The sequence below is a fragment of the Nematolebias whitei genome, chromosome 7 (assembly GCF_014905685.2).
Source record: "Nematolebias whitei isolate Nwh7 chromosome 7, NemWhi1, whole genome shotgun sequence".
In the NCBI taxonomy this organism is placed as follows: domain Eukaryota; kingdom Metazoa; phylum Chordata; class Actinopteri; order Cyprinodontiformes; family Rivulidae; genus Nematolebias; species Nematolebias whitei.
In genome coordinates, this window is record NC_056504.1 from 44,471,335 (window position 1) to 44,483,354 (window position 12,020).

The 12,020-nt window shown below is 39.4% G+C and overlaps 2 protein-coding genes across 2 annotated transcripts in view; one reads left to right on the forward strand and one right to left on the reverse strand.

Annotated features, from left to right (window-relative positions):
* The window catches only part of LOC119411943 (serine/threonine-protein phosphatase 6 regulatory ankyrin repeat subunit C-like), a 1,101,338-nt gene extending 1,089,777 nt beyond the window's left edge, over positions 1–11,561 (reverse strand). Inside the window, exons 1-23 of the mRNA XM_037678914.1 lie at positions 11,430–11,561; positions 11,008–11,091; positions 9,933–10,011; positions 9,712–9,782; positions 9,402–9,602; positions 9,032–9,119; positions 8,814–8,956; positions 7,555–7,767; positions 7,343–7,421; positions 7,127–7,241; positions 4,082–4,164; positions 3,872–3,989; positions 3,408–3,476; positions 3,163–3,303; positions 2,993–3,049; positions 2,045–2,156; positions 1,885–1,956; positions 1,609–1,810; positions 1,391–1,478; positions 773–890; positions 453–672; positions 223–310; positions 18–101 (exon numbers count right to left, since the gene is read on the reverse strand). Of these exons, the coding sequence (XP_037534842.1) occupies positions 18–101; positions 223–310; positions 453–672; positions 773–890; positions 1,391–1,478; positions 1,609–1,810; positions 1,885–1,956; positions 2,045–2,156; positions 2,993–3,049; positions 3,163–3,303; positions 3,408–3,476; positions 3,872–3,989; positions 4,082–4,164; positions 7,127–7,241; positions 7,343–7,421; positions 7,555–7,767; positions 8,814–8,956; positions 9,032–9,119; positions 9,402–9,602; positions 9,712–9,782; positions 9,933–10,011; positions 11,008–11,091; positions 11,430–11,456 (2,552 nt within the window). The 5' untranslated portion in view covers positions 11,457–11,561. The remainder of the gene's footprint in view (positions 1–17; positions 102–222; positions 311–452; positions 673–772; positions 891–1,390; positions 1,479–1,608; positions 1,811–1,884; positions 1,957–2,044; positions 2,157–2,992; positions 3,050–3,162; positions 3,304–3,407; positions 3,477–3,871; positions 3,990–4,081; positions 4,165–7,126; positions 7,242–7,342; positions 7,422–7,554; positions 7,768–8,813; positions 8,957–9,031; positions 9,120–9,401; positions 9,603–9,711; positions 9,783–9,932; positions 10,012–11,007; positions 11,092–11,429) is intronic.
* The window catches only part of mdfi (MyoD family inhibitor), a 189,614-nt gene that overhangs the window by 45,002 nt on the left and 132,592 nt on the right, over positions 1–12,020 (forward strand). The window lies entirely within an intron of this gene.

Below are 12,020 nucleotides of genomic sequence, written 5' to 3' on the forward strand. Positions count from 1 at the left end.
AAAATATATTTACCCACCTTCCTTTGGCATCTTTAACGTGGACAAGCTGAGGACCAATGGTCTTCACTAGAAGCTCAGCAGCAGCATCATGTCCACTGATTCTGCATTTGAAGCAAAGACCTGTTCAAAAGCTAATAAACAACTCTGAAATTATCTTAATGGGTGTCTAATAAACGTGCGAACATGTAGAGTTTAGGTTATTCTTAGCATTCTTATACTCACAAAGCACAGTGCAGTGGAGTGAAAAGATTTCCTTCTCGGTTGCTAAACAGTTTGTTTTCAAGTAAAACACGTAAACATCCTTCATGCCCTGAGAAAACCAACAAACAGAAAAATGATTTTAAATTATTTCACTCCTGCCGAGGTAGTGAAATAATAAGGTACATTCCTACATTTGTGTTTTCCTCTCTGTTCACACTGGTTTTGTTAGAGAATTGAGAATGAATCATCACCGTTGTATGCAGCCCAGTGTGTGGGTGTGAAGCCTCTGAAGTCCAACAAGGAGTCCAGAGGGTCGGCTTTCTTAGCAGCCTTTAGTAAAGTGTGGAGCAGCTTTGTGTGACCGCAGGATGCTGCGAGGTGAAGCGGCGTCTTTCCCTGAGAGTCTCTACAGAGGACAGAGGCGTCATGTTCCAACAGAGCAGACAGGCAGTCCTCGCTGCCCAACATCGCCTGAAAGACACGAGGAAAAGCTTTTATTTCAGGGAAACAAAAAACTTTTAGATAATGTTAGGTGAATTTAAAAACCAAAGTGTGACATGCACACACTCACAGCTCTGTGCAGGGCAGTAAAACCTTGTTTATCTGCAGCATCCACATTTGCTTTTTTCTCCAGGAGGATGTAAACACAGTCGGTGTGACATCCTAGTGAAGCAAGCGTGAGAGCCGTCCTGAAACACGGACAGAACGTTTTGTTTTAGGAGTGAAGCACAATAATGTTCTGATCCGACTGACTACATTAAACTGACAGTCTGAATTAAGAAGGACTATATGAAGCGCTTTAATTGTTTTAACTGCTCTGTGCTTAAACATTACTCAGTTTAATAAAATCCTTTTGTACTTTTATTTATATGAATCAAGAAATACACATTTTTTGAACAAATCTGTTCTTTTTCACCATTAAATTATCATTAAATTAGTCCATCTGTTCAAGGATTATGGTCTAAAATTTGCTTTACAGCAGAAAGACAGTTTTGAAATTTAAATCAGTGATTTTCTCACCAAAAATAAAATGACCAATAAGTGTAGAAAGTACAATAAAATGGATTTGCTTGCATTGAAGAATAAGACACCAATGAAAACGGTGCAGGAGTTCCATTTCTTCATCAGAAAAATAACAGTAATCGTTTAACATGGCACGTCTGAAGAAAACAAACCAGATTCCACTCACTGTCCCTGCGTGTCCCGACTGTCAATGATGTCTGCACTTTGTTCCTTGTTGACCAATAAAAGCAAACAGTCCACTTGCCCCTCCGCAGCTGATTGAGCAGGAAAAAATAATTAAGAGACGATGAGACGCAGACATTTACTAAAAGATGTCCGATGGAATTAAAAAGAAAAAATGAACATCATACAAGTGAAGGAGTGTGATGATGAATGAATGTCCACCTGCAGCGTGCAGAGCTGTCCACTTGCGCCTGAGCTCCCTCAGTGAGTAGGATGCTTGATGCTGCAACAGAACCCCCACACATTTGGAAAAGCCTCTCCGAGCAGCTAGGTGGAGCGCAGTTTGGCCTTTAACGTCTCGCACATCCAGGCTCACCAAAGTCTCACACAACAAATGCAGCGCCTCGCAGTGGCCATAATATGCCTGCAGGAGCAAAACAGAAGAAATCTAAAGAAAAGTTTTACATTTATTTGTTTTTTCATTAATTTATTACTCACAGCTAAGTGCAACGGACTGACAGGAATATTGCTTTCAACCTCTTCCAGACAATTAAAAGAAATTTCCAAAAGCTGCAAAGATAACAGAGCTTTAAATAGGTTCAGCCTGCAGTAAGTATTTTATACATTTAAAAGTGAGAAAATTCATTAGAAAACCGACCAGTTCTAGATGCTGTTTGTTTCCATAGGCTGCTGCGTAGTGAACAGCACTGTAGCCCCTGCTGTTCTTCAGAGTTGGGTTTGCTCCGTTGTCAAGCAAATAATTCAAACACCTGAATTCACAAAAAGTGAAGAAAAAAACGCCCCAGAAACGTTCTTCTCTGTTATTTTACTCATTTTCCAGTAATAGGAATGTAAAATTAAGTAATTACATGTACAGTAGTCCCTCGCTACTTCACGGTTCGCTTATCGCTGACTCGCTCTATTGCAGTTTTTCAAAATAAGACTGGACATGACACACAATTGGCTGATTGATGGATGAGCCGCATGATCGGCATGGAATTTTTATTTAGAATACATTATTTTAAAATATTTAGCACCTGCTGCACCTTTGTGCAGCCCATACTGCAGGATACACTTCCTGCTGCAGCTGATCAGCTGTTCACCGTGCAGAGCAGAGACATGGGTGTGGCCAAGAGCGCTTGCAGGTGGCAAAGAGCAGACGAGGCAGGGAGCTGAAATCATGACATTCTGTGTTGTTTTAGAGCATTTAGTTTAGAAACATTGTTTATAATAATGCAAGAGTGTGGGAAGGCTTTACAACGCCTTAATATACAGTATATCTATATAAATACTAAAATAAACAACTACCAGTACTTACTACTTGTACTACGATTCCTACTTCGCAGTTTTTCACTTATCACAGGTCTTCAGGGTACGGATCCCCCACGATAAATGAGGGACTACTGTGTATAAATACTTAATTATTTTTTATTGTTTCTGGAAAATTAATAATGAGTTGGTCTATTTTAATTATATGCACATTTTACTTTGACAAAAGGGAAAGCCGAAAAGTAATACATTTAATTGTTTTGGTGAATAAATATATCTTAGTTTTAAAGGTGTGTATAAAAATAAAAGGCAATTTGTTGTGTAAAATGTGACTTACAGAAAGGTTTCGTGTTCCTTTCCCATACTGAGGTTTGTTTCATAGTTTGTTCCCTCTCTGTGGACAAAAACACATTTGAATTTTAAATGAGGATCATCTCCACATCCTGCTGTCCTTGTCATATTTCATTAAAGCCTGTATAAAATTAAAACGAGGATAAAAGCTCTCACCGACAGAAAATGTGTGAAGCAGCAGCGTAATGCAGAGGGCTGCAGCCCGTCAGATCCGCCTCGTTGACCTCTGCTCCGGCTCTCACCAGAGAAATTGTGCACTGGCTGTTCCCGTTCGCTGCAGCGTAGTGAAGAGGAGATCTGGAAAGCAGAACAGAGGACAGACGATATTACATTAGGAAGTAAAACAAACAAACAAAAACAAAACAAATACAGTTCTTACCTGTAGCTGTTCTAACGCTTACCTTCCCAAATTGTCCTTCGAATCCAGTTCGGCACCGCTGCTTAAGAGCAAATTAAGACACTCAACGTTTCTGCAAAACAAAAAGATCATCACTGTTAGTAATATGACAACTCTGAAGGTTAAACAGTAAATATCTGTAAAACGCACAATTTAGACTTATTTTTGTTTAATGGTTCTTTTATATGCACCTATTATTATCAAGAAAACAACAGACAAAAATTATTTAAGTTCCAATTTTTAAAGGTAGCTAGTCTTTTTCCTCAAGTAATGATGTGTCACTAACCAACTTAACATCTAAATAACAGCCAATTAAAATTAATGCCTTTATGTTCCTTTAATGCACTCCTTTTGAGCAAAATTATTGTTGATTTAATTTATTTCTTCTACTGCTAGTTTGGGTTCAATCTTGTTAATTTTACAGAGAAAGAACAGAAAAAAAGAGATAAATGTGAGTTTGTCACTTGCCCTCCAGAAGCAGCTGCATGCAGGCACGTCCTGCCATGATCGTCAAAGGCGTTTATATCAAACTCTGTTGTTTGAGTTTGATCAGCTGTTGGAGCTGACCCAATGTTGTAAAACTGGCCTGAGTGGGAAAAACATGTTTGAGTTGTTTTAAGTGCCTCAGATGTACTGCAGCGGAGCAAATAGAGCTGGACGAGTGAAAGCGATTCTTACCGTTAGACAACAACATGTGACAACAATCAGGAAAACCATAGAGAGCTGCCAAATGCAGTGGAAGCATCCCATGAACTCCATGTCTGTAGAGATCACATTGTTCACGTTAATGTGTATCCGCTAGGTGGCGAAACAATTTTACATTAGAACCTGAAATAACAGGGTCCACCTTGACTTTTTATCTATTTAGACATGAACCAGTATCCACAGCTGATTCTGCAGCTGTGATCATCTCCACCAGAGGAATTCTTCTAGGCAACAGCAACGTCCAGTCCTCTGGCAAAGATGGGTCTCCCTGGCATGTGGCTGCCTCCCGGTGTGTTGTCTGTCATTGAGTGCATTGTTGTAGTCCAAGACCAAACAACCAAAACAATTTACCGGCAACTCCTCAATCCTAACAGCAACCAAAATCGGCCATCCACAACAACAAAATGTCAGAGTTTGAAGCAGAACAACTTAGGAACAAAGTTTCATCCTCCCTCAGCAATGCCAAACCATCACCTTTCAACATCAGCAGAGGAGAGTGATGCACTCACCGCTCTCATTAAGGATAAAAACATCATCCTCCCAGCAGACAAAGGAAGGTGCAGTGATTTTGAACCAGAAAGACTATCAGGAGAAATTTATGACACTCCTTAGTAACTTAAACCACTTATGAGCCGCTGAAAAGAGATCCAGGAAGCTGATAAAGTGCTTGAAACATTTGGAGCAGGTCAAGGCTATTGACCGTATTCTGTACCACAGACTGTACCCAGGGGAGGCCACACCTAGTCTGTATGGTTTACCTAAAATCCACAAACAAGGTGTACCTTTAAGACCAATTGTTAGCATGATTAACTCTGTCACTTACAATGTTTACAAATATCTGGCGTCTGTACTCATTCCTCTAGTTGGCAGCTCAGAACACCACATACAGAACACCATGGACTTTGTGGACAAGGTGAGGCATGTCATCATGGAGACTGATGAAACAATGGTCTCTTTTGATGTCACATCACTCTTTACGTGCATTCCTGTTGATGATGCAGTAGAGGTGGTCGGTTTAAGGTTAAAATCAGACACCACTCTGAGCAGCAGGACCACGCTTTCCATAGAACAACTGTGTCAACTCTTGAAACTGTGCCTGCAGTCAACCTACTTCACATATGGGGAGCAATATTATAGGCAGAAACATGGGTGTGCTATGGGGTCTCCAGTTTCTCCTATTGTTGCCAACCTGTACACGGAGGAGGTAGAAAAGAGAGCCTTGACGTCCTTTTCAGGGACACCACCAAATCATTGGTTCAGGTATGTTGATGACACCTGGGTTAAAATTAAATCTCAGGAAGTCCAACATTTTACTGACCACGTCAACTCTGTGGATAAATACATCAAGTTCACATGAGAAGATGTAAAAGATGGCAGGTTGGCTTCCTTGTTAAGATATTTTTAGACTGGTCCTATGGTTTTGATCTGCTCAGAGATGGGATTATAATGAAATTATGACCCAGTTCTGACTGGGTTAAACTGGGCCAGCAACCCTAAAAAGAGTCTCCCTGGGATTCAATATCTGTCAAGGAATAGAGTTTAATCTGCTTGCCACATCACGTAGAAAGGCTTTTGAAGCACCGTCTCATATTTCCTAACACATCAGAACCACATAAGATCCACTGAGATCACACTTAGTCACGCCCCCTCATACACAGACAGGTTGAGCTCCCCTTCTGCGAAGGAGGAGTCTAGGACCCTATAAATGAGTAATGGCACGGGACATCGGGTTCTTCCGGGTTTGTGAACGCGTCACAGACCGGAGAAACCAGCACTTTATACTGTAAACTTTTCCTGCCTTGATTCAATATAATTGATAAAACTTAATTGGCATTTCCTTGATTTATTGATAATGAGAGTTGCCACTTCTGAGGGAGATTCGAGCCAGGGGGAAAGATGTGGGCTGGAGGGGGTTTCCGGGTCCGGTGACCCACAGCCACCTCCCGTCTTTAACAACTATGAGGTCTCAGTTTCTGATGGAGGACATTTGCAAACTGAGGTGTACTGCAAACCCACCCACACCGACCAGTATCTGCAGTTTGACTCCCATCACCCTCTGCAGCACAAGTTAGGAGTCATCAGGACTCTGTACCACAGAGCAGACAGCATCCCCACTAACTCAGGAGCCAGGCAGAAGGAGAAATCCCACACAAGACAGGCCCTGGATGTGGATATCCTAACTGGGCCTTCCTGAAAGCAGAGAAGAAACCCAAACAGGACTCCAGCCAGCCATCACGTGAAAAGGAGGAACCCAGACCCAGACCAGTGGTCATTCTGTATGTTGCATGAGCTTCAGAGAAACTGAGATGTTTATTTTCTAAACATGACATCCCAGTGGCTTTACATTATGACAAAGACTGGTCCATCCCAAAGATCCAGTCCCCGGCACAAAGTAATATTGTGTGGAGGCTTAAATCGGGGAAACTGAACAGTCATTCCAAGGATGGCCCAGCACAGAAGAGCAACATCACCAGGCCAGGACTTTGCGGTCTACACTCATCTGCAGGCCAGTGGTCACTCTTTCAGGGAAGAAGATGTTCACATCCTTGACAGAGAGGAACACTGGTTTGAGAGGAGTAAAGGAAGCCATCTTTGTGAAGAGAACCCGTCCATTGTTAAACAGGGGTGGAGGCATCCATGTTCAACTGAACCCCATCTTATAATGCTGTTATTGCAAGTATAAAGGGCCCGGCATACTCCATCCGAAGCGCAGAAATCGGCTCTCCTCATAGTTGCATGATGAAAATTGCATCATTTTGTTCACAGAGCAGCTTTACCCGGCCCCTCTCAACACAAGGCCTTGGTCAAACTTTTTTTCACAAGCATATGCGCCAAGTTAGTCACCTTCAACACCTTCAACTATAGAATAGAAGTAAAGTGGCTTTGTTTTTTTTTATGTTTTAAAATTTATCATGTCCTGGATGACTGAGACTCTACACCGGTGGTTTGTGAGCATCAAATATTTTCTGATATATTCTCTTTAGATAACACTATCATGAAACATTCAAACAGACTCACCTGCCTCTGTCAGCACCGTGCGCCAGCAGAATACTGAGCAATAACTCCTGACCGTATCTGGCAGCAATGTGAACAGGAGTGTTTCCATTTATGTCGACACAGTCGATCTCCCCACCTTTGTATAGAGAGGAAGTTATGTATTTGATCTACATTTTAAGTTTCCAGCTTTTTCACTGCTACAGAAGCATGCTGCATTTGTGATTTACAGTATTTTACCTTTTTTAATTAGAAACTGGGAGCTTGTAAAACATCCATGCATTGCAGCCATGTGTAAAGGGCTTTTTCCTTCCTTATTCTTTTATACAAATGTAAGAAAACAGATTTATTATACTTCCACAAACCATCACAATTCTTACAATCTAGAAATCCAGAGATATTTCATTTTCTTGTTGCATATCTTTTTCAACTCCATTTAACAAAAACAGTACCTGCATGTTGACATCAGCACCGTTGTTGACAAGAAGCTCAAGACACAACGCACCGCTGGAGGAGGCAGCAGCCAGATGCAGTGGTGTGTCACCATGAGAGTTGGGCTGGTTTATGTTGGCACCGCAGTTTAATAATTCAGTGGCTACAAGGTCTTGCCCTGTGTGACAAGCCATGTGGAGGGCGGTGTTCCCAAAAGTGTTGGGTTCATCAGTCTGAGAGGCAAAAATATGAACGAAACATCACCAATTGTTCACTGTATGTGCAACATAATCATTTGAAATAAAGGTTGGGGCCTCTATGAGGCTATGGCTGCCTCAGAGGAGTCGACGGGGGAGAGAATGGACCCCAGAAACAATCTTATCACCAGCAAACTGGTTGGTCCACTATGGGAGTGTGCTGCTTGTGGGACTGAGTTTGTTTGTGGCTCCACAGACTGATGAAGTCCTTTGGATGAAGGACAAAACGTCTCAACAGAGAAAAAAAAAACATCTAGATGACATGACTGAACTTTGTTGGAATTCTTGATATAACTTTAACTTTAAAGTAAATACTTTTCTTTGCACTTAGATTTAAAACAAACTCTGGTGTGACTGCTCTTTGCCTGCATATCATTTTAATAAGTGAAGACAGTCACTGGAGCCTTTGTAAAGTCTACAGACTGCCTCTCAATCCGTCTCTAAGAAAACGCTGGTACTCTTTGACTAAAAAACAAACAAACAAAAAAAAAACCACACACACCAAAATATAAAGATCTGCCTGCCTTATTTTTTGTTTTTATGTGAAACATGGAAGTTCCATTTCTGACGTCTTTACACGGTTCAGAAAGTTGTAGTGAGCTCTCCAATGATAAAAAAAATGTTTACTGACTACTAGAACCCAAACGAATGTCTTTATCTCAAAATATAAAATTATTTAAAAAATGTGTAAGTTTTTTTAAACAAAAATTACATCAAGCATGAAGCAAGAAGCTCAGTCAGCATACTGACTGAGCTTCTTGTTTATTCTACCAAGCAGCAACAATAAAAAAAACTGTTCCATTTGAACTACAAACTGAATCGAGATGAAACAGCTTAATTCTGGATTAGAATATCAAACTCCAAATGTGAACTCATCCTTTCTAATACATAGCATCTCGAGTAGCAATGTGTGTAAAAATACACACCCTTTATACTACCATTTGGCAAAGCTGAAGTAGTGTCTAGTACATAGGTTAGAGTATAAAAATATGTGTTTTATGACCAAGGTGCAACCACTTTACCTCCACCTGCTGCCTCAGCAGAAACTTGACCACATCTAACTGTCCATTAGCAGCTGCAACGTGAAGAGGAGTGTAACCACGCTTGTCCTTGCACATCATTTCTCCACTATGAGACACCAGCAGCTTCATGATGTCCAAATGGCCTAGAAGAAAAGCAGGCCTCACACATGAACTCTTCTCATTCATCTGCTTGAAGGTGAAGACAAAACACTACCCACCAAGATGTGCAGCCCAGTGAACTGGTTGCCTTTCCTTCTTATCTTTGGCGTTTGAACTGGCACCTTTACGCAGAAACAAGTTCACCATCTGCAGAAACACAACCAAGTAAATGAGTGTGTTTATTCAGCCTCATCTTCAAAATAAAAATTGCAGTCTAGTTGATGGAATAATTTGGGTTACAAAGTTAGCCATGACTATTTCTGTTTAGACTAACTGTTTATAAAAACTGAAAATCAAGTTCTACTTTTGTGTTTGGTCGAATAGGCCCTAAAAAACTTAAAATAAAGAGGAAAAAAAAGAGAAAAATGCCGTAAAGTAAGTTTTTGTCAGGAAAAAACACTGGTTCATGTTTCTGCCTTTTACACTTACCTCTGTGTGTCCGCTGTGCGCTGCATGATGTAATGGCGTCCTTCCTGCTCTGTCAGTAACGTCCAGGCTACAAACATGTGGGATCAGAGCTGCAGAACAACCTGTGGCCCAGCTCACAGCTGCCATGTGTAACGGTGACTGCCAGAATTTGTCCCGTGCATTGACTTCTGCTTTGTGCTTCAGGAGCAGCTCCACAGCCCTCTGCGAGGAAAACACATTTCAAAAATTTCAAATCAATCATGAAAATCTGTTAGTCACTTCTAGTTACATTTATTATAATTTTAATGTGTTTTATAACATATAAAAATACTTCGTTTCGTGAGGCTGCTGCTCGATGTAAAGGTGTAAGCATCCCCTGGTCCTTAGCGTTGATGTGTGCGCCTGTAAAAAAGGCAAAACATCTTTACTGCTTTTCATCAGGCAGGTCTGAAGAGATTCAGTTCTCTTTAATGAACTGATTTATGTGATTTATTACAAGTTAAAAAAAATTATACAAGGGTGGTATAAATAAAAAAATGTTTTTTGTTTTACCTGAACTTATAAGTATTTCCATAATGTGGACATTGCCCAAATAAGCAGCAGCATGAAGTGGTGTGCTTTGTTCTTGGTCCTAATATCAAGAGGGAGATAAAATCAATTAACTGAATGGCAGAAAACATATTTTACCATCTGTGACGGTTGCTGGCATTGTTTTTGTTTGCTTTTACTAAATATGTGTAGTTGACATTAAAATTAAGTTTTTAAGTTTGAAATAAAAATCTATGTGATTGTATCCACAAGTACAGAAAAAAACATGTTAATATTGCAATAATGACTACTGACTAATAGTTTACCTCTAGTGTTCATAAGTTGTCATAGTATCCATTACTACATCACATTATAATTGTGTTGTAACTTTCAACACATACGTGTAGATGTGTTGTAAATTATTTTAAGCGCCCATAAAATGGCTAGCAGAGTGTCAAATGCTTTCGCATATTTCTGTTTTCTGTCAAATCATAAGCCAGTGTGTGCTCCACTTTCATCAATCAGCTTCATTATTCAGTTGAGTGCACATTTATGGAGACTGGGGTGTGGAGTTAAAATGTAGATTCATCACTAGGTGCAGGACATATCTGTGTTCAATATATAATTGTATCATTGTTGGTACACATTCTGGTGTTCAAGTGACATGTAGTACAAGCTATATCATTATGAAAACAATTAAATAATGAATGTGAGCCTTGCATTAATCATCAGTTGGTCAGTTGGCCTTTTAAACAAGTGATTTATTGAAGCCACAGAAGCCACATATACACATAGACCTTGACTTCTGATGTAACTGCATCCATTTTTGTAAAATAATTAGACAATTATTGTGGTTATCCCAATTAAGGAAACAAATGCCAAAGTGAATAACCTTCCTAACAAGTTTGTAAAAAAATTAAACAGACATTTTGCATGAAACGTCAAAAAGACAATTTCCTAAAACATGCATGCATGTGACTTTGCATGTACAGAAAACAAAGTGCAAGCATTCAGAGCAGCTACAATAGGGAGCATACAGGAGGATTGAACCATAAATATAATACATTTAAATGTAAATGAGATGCATTCATGGCAGTACCTGTGCGTTGACATCTTCATTGTGTTCCAACAAAAATGTCACGTCTTCAACGTTTTGATTGAATATGGCCTGAACCAGTGGAGACTGAAGAAGTGCAGGTGAAGGACATATTAATTAGAAAGTTTGTTATTAAATCACGTTTTAATTTCTTAGATTTGTGCAGAAAGCAGTCTCACAGGAAAGAGAAGAAGGGGATCTGAATTTGTAACTTATTATTACTAAGCCTAATATATCAGAAAAGCCACAATCTAAAAAATATATATATATATATTTTCTGTCCATGGTTAGAAACTTATAGTTAGACTTATTGAAAACTTTCTGCGTCGCCTAGCTAACATGATTAGCATTAGCAGCTGTTTAGAACTGTGAAGTTAATTTTTCCTGAGTTAACTTTAGACTGCTGTAAGAACATGATTTATTACCTGGTCCTTGATATTTCTTAACTCCATGTCCCAGTCACTAAGGAGGCACCATCATTGAGACTTGGTGTAAACTTAACAACATATCACAAAGTTGCAGCTAGTTAGCCTAGCTTTAGCTTTGTAGCAACTAGCTAGGATGGTCAGTAAAGTTTTCAAACATCGCGAGAGGAGGTATAAAAACGAGATTTGCTATTATTATTAGAAATTTTAAAAAGTCAAGATATTTATGTTTTTATAATATTTTTATCACTTGCGAAAGCTATTTTTTTTGTTTTATGGTGTTTGTTCTATATAATGTAATTAAATTATATTGTGAGCTCTTGAGTAAAGCTATGTGTTAAACAGTTTCCTTCATGAATTCTGAAATTCGAAAGTGATAAAGGGGTTTATCTGTTGTTCAGTAAAAAAAAAAAAAAAGAAGCATGCTTACTATTATGCAAAAGTAAAAAAATATATATACATTTTTTTAAAGAGCCAGATTTTCTGTAATCTTTAGTGTTTTTGCCTACTTGTACTTAAAGCTTTTTTTTTCCCCATTCAACCTTTATCACTGGACAAAAAGGCCTAATATCCGGGGAGATACAACAGTAT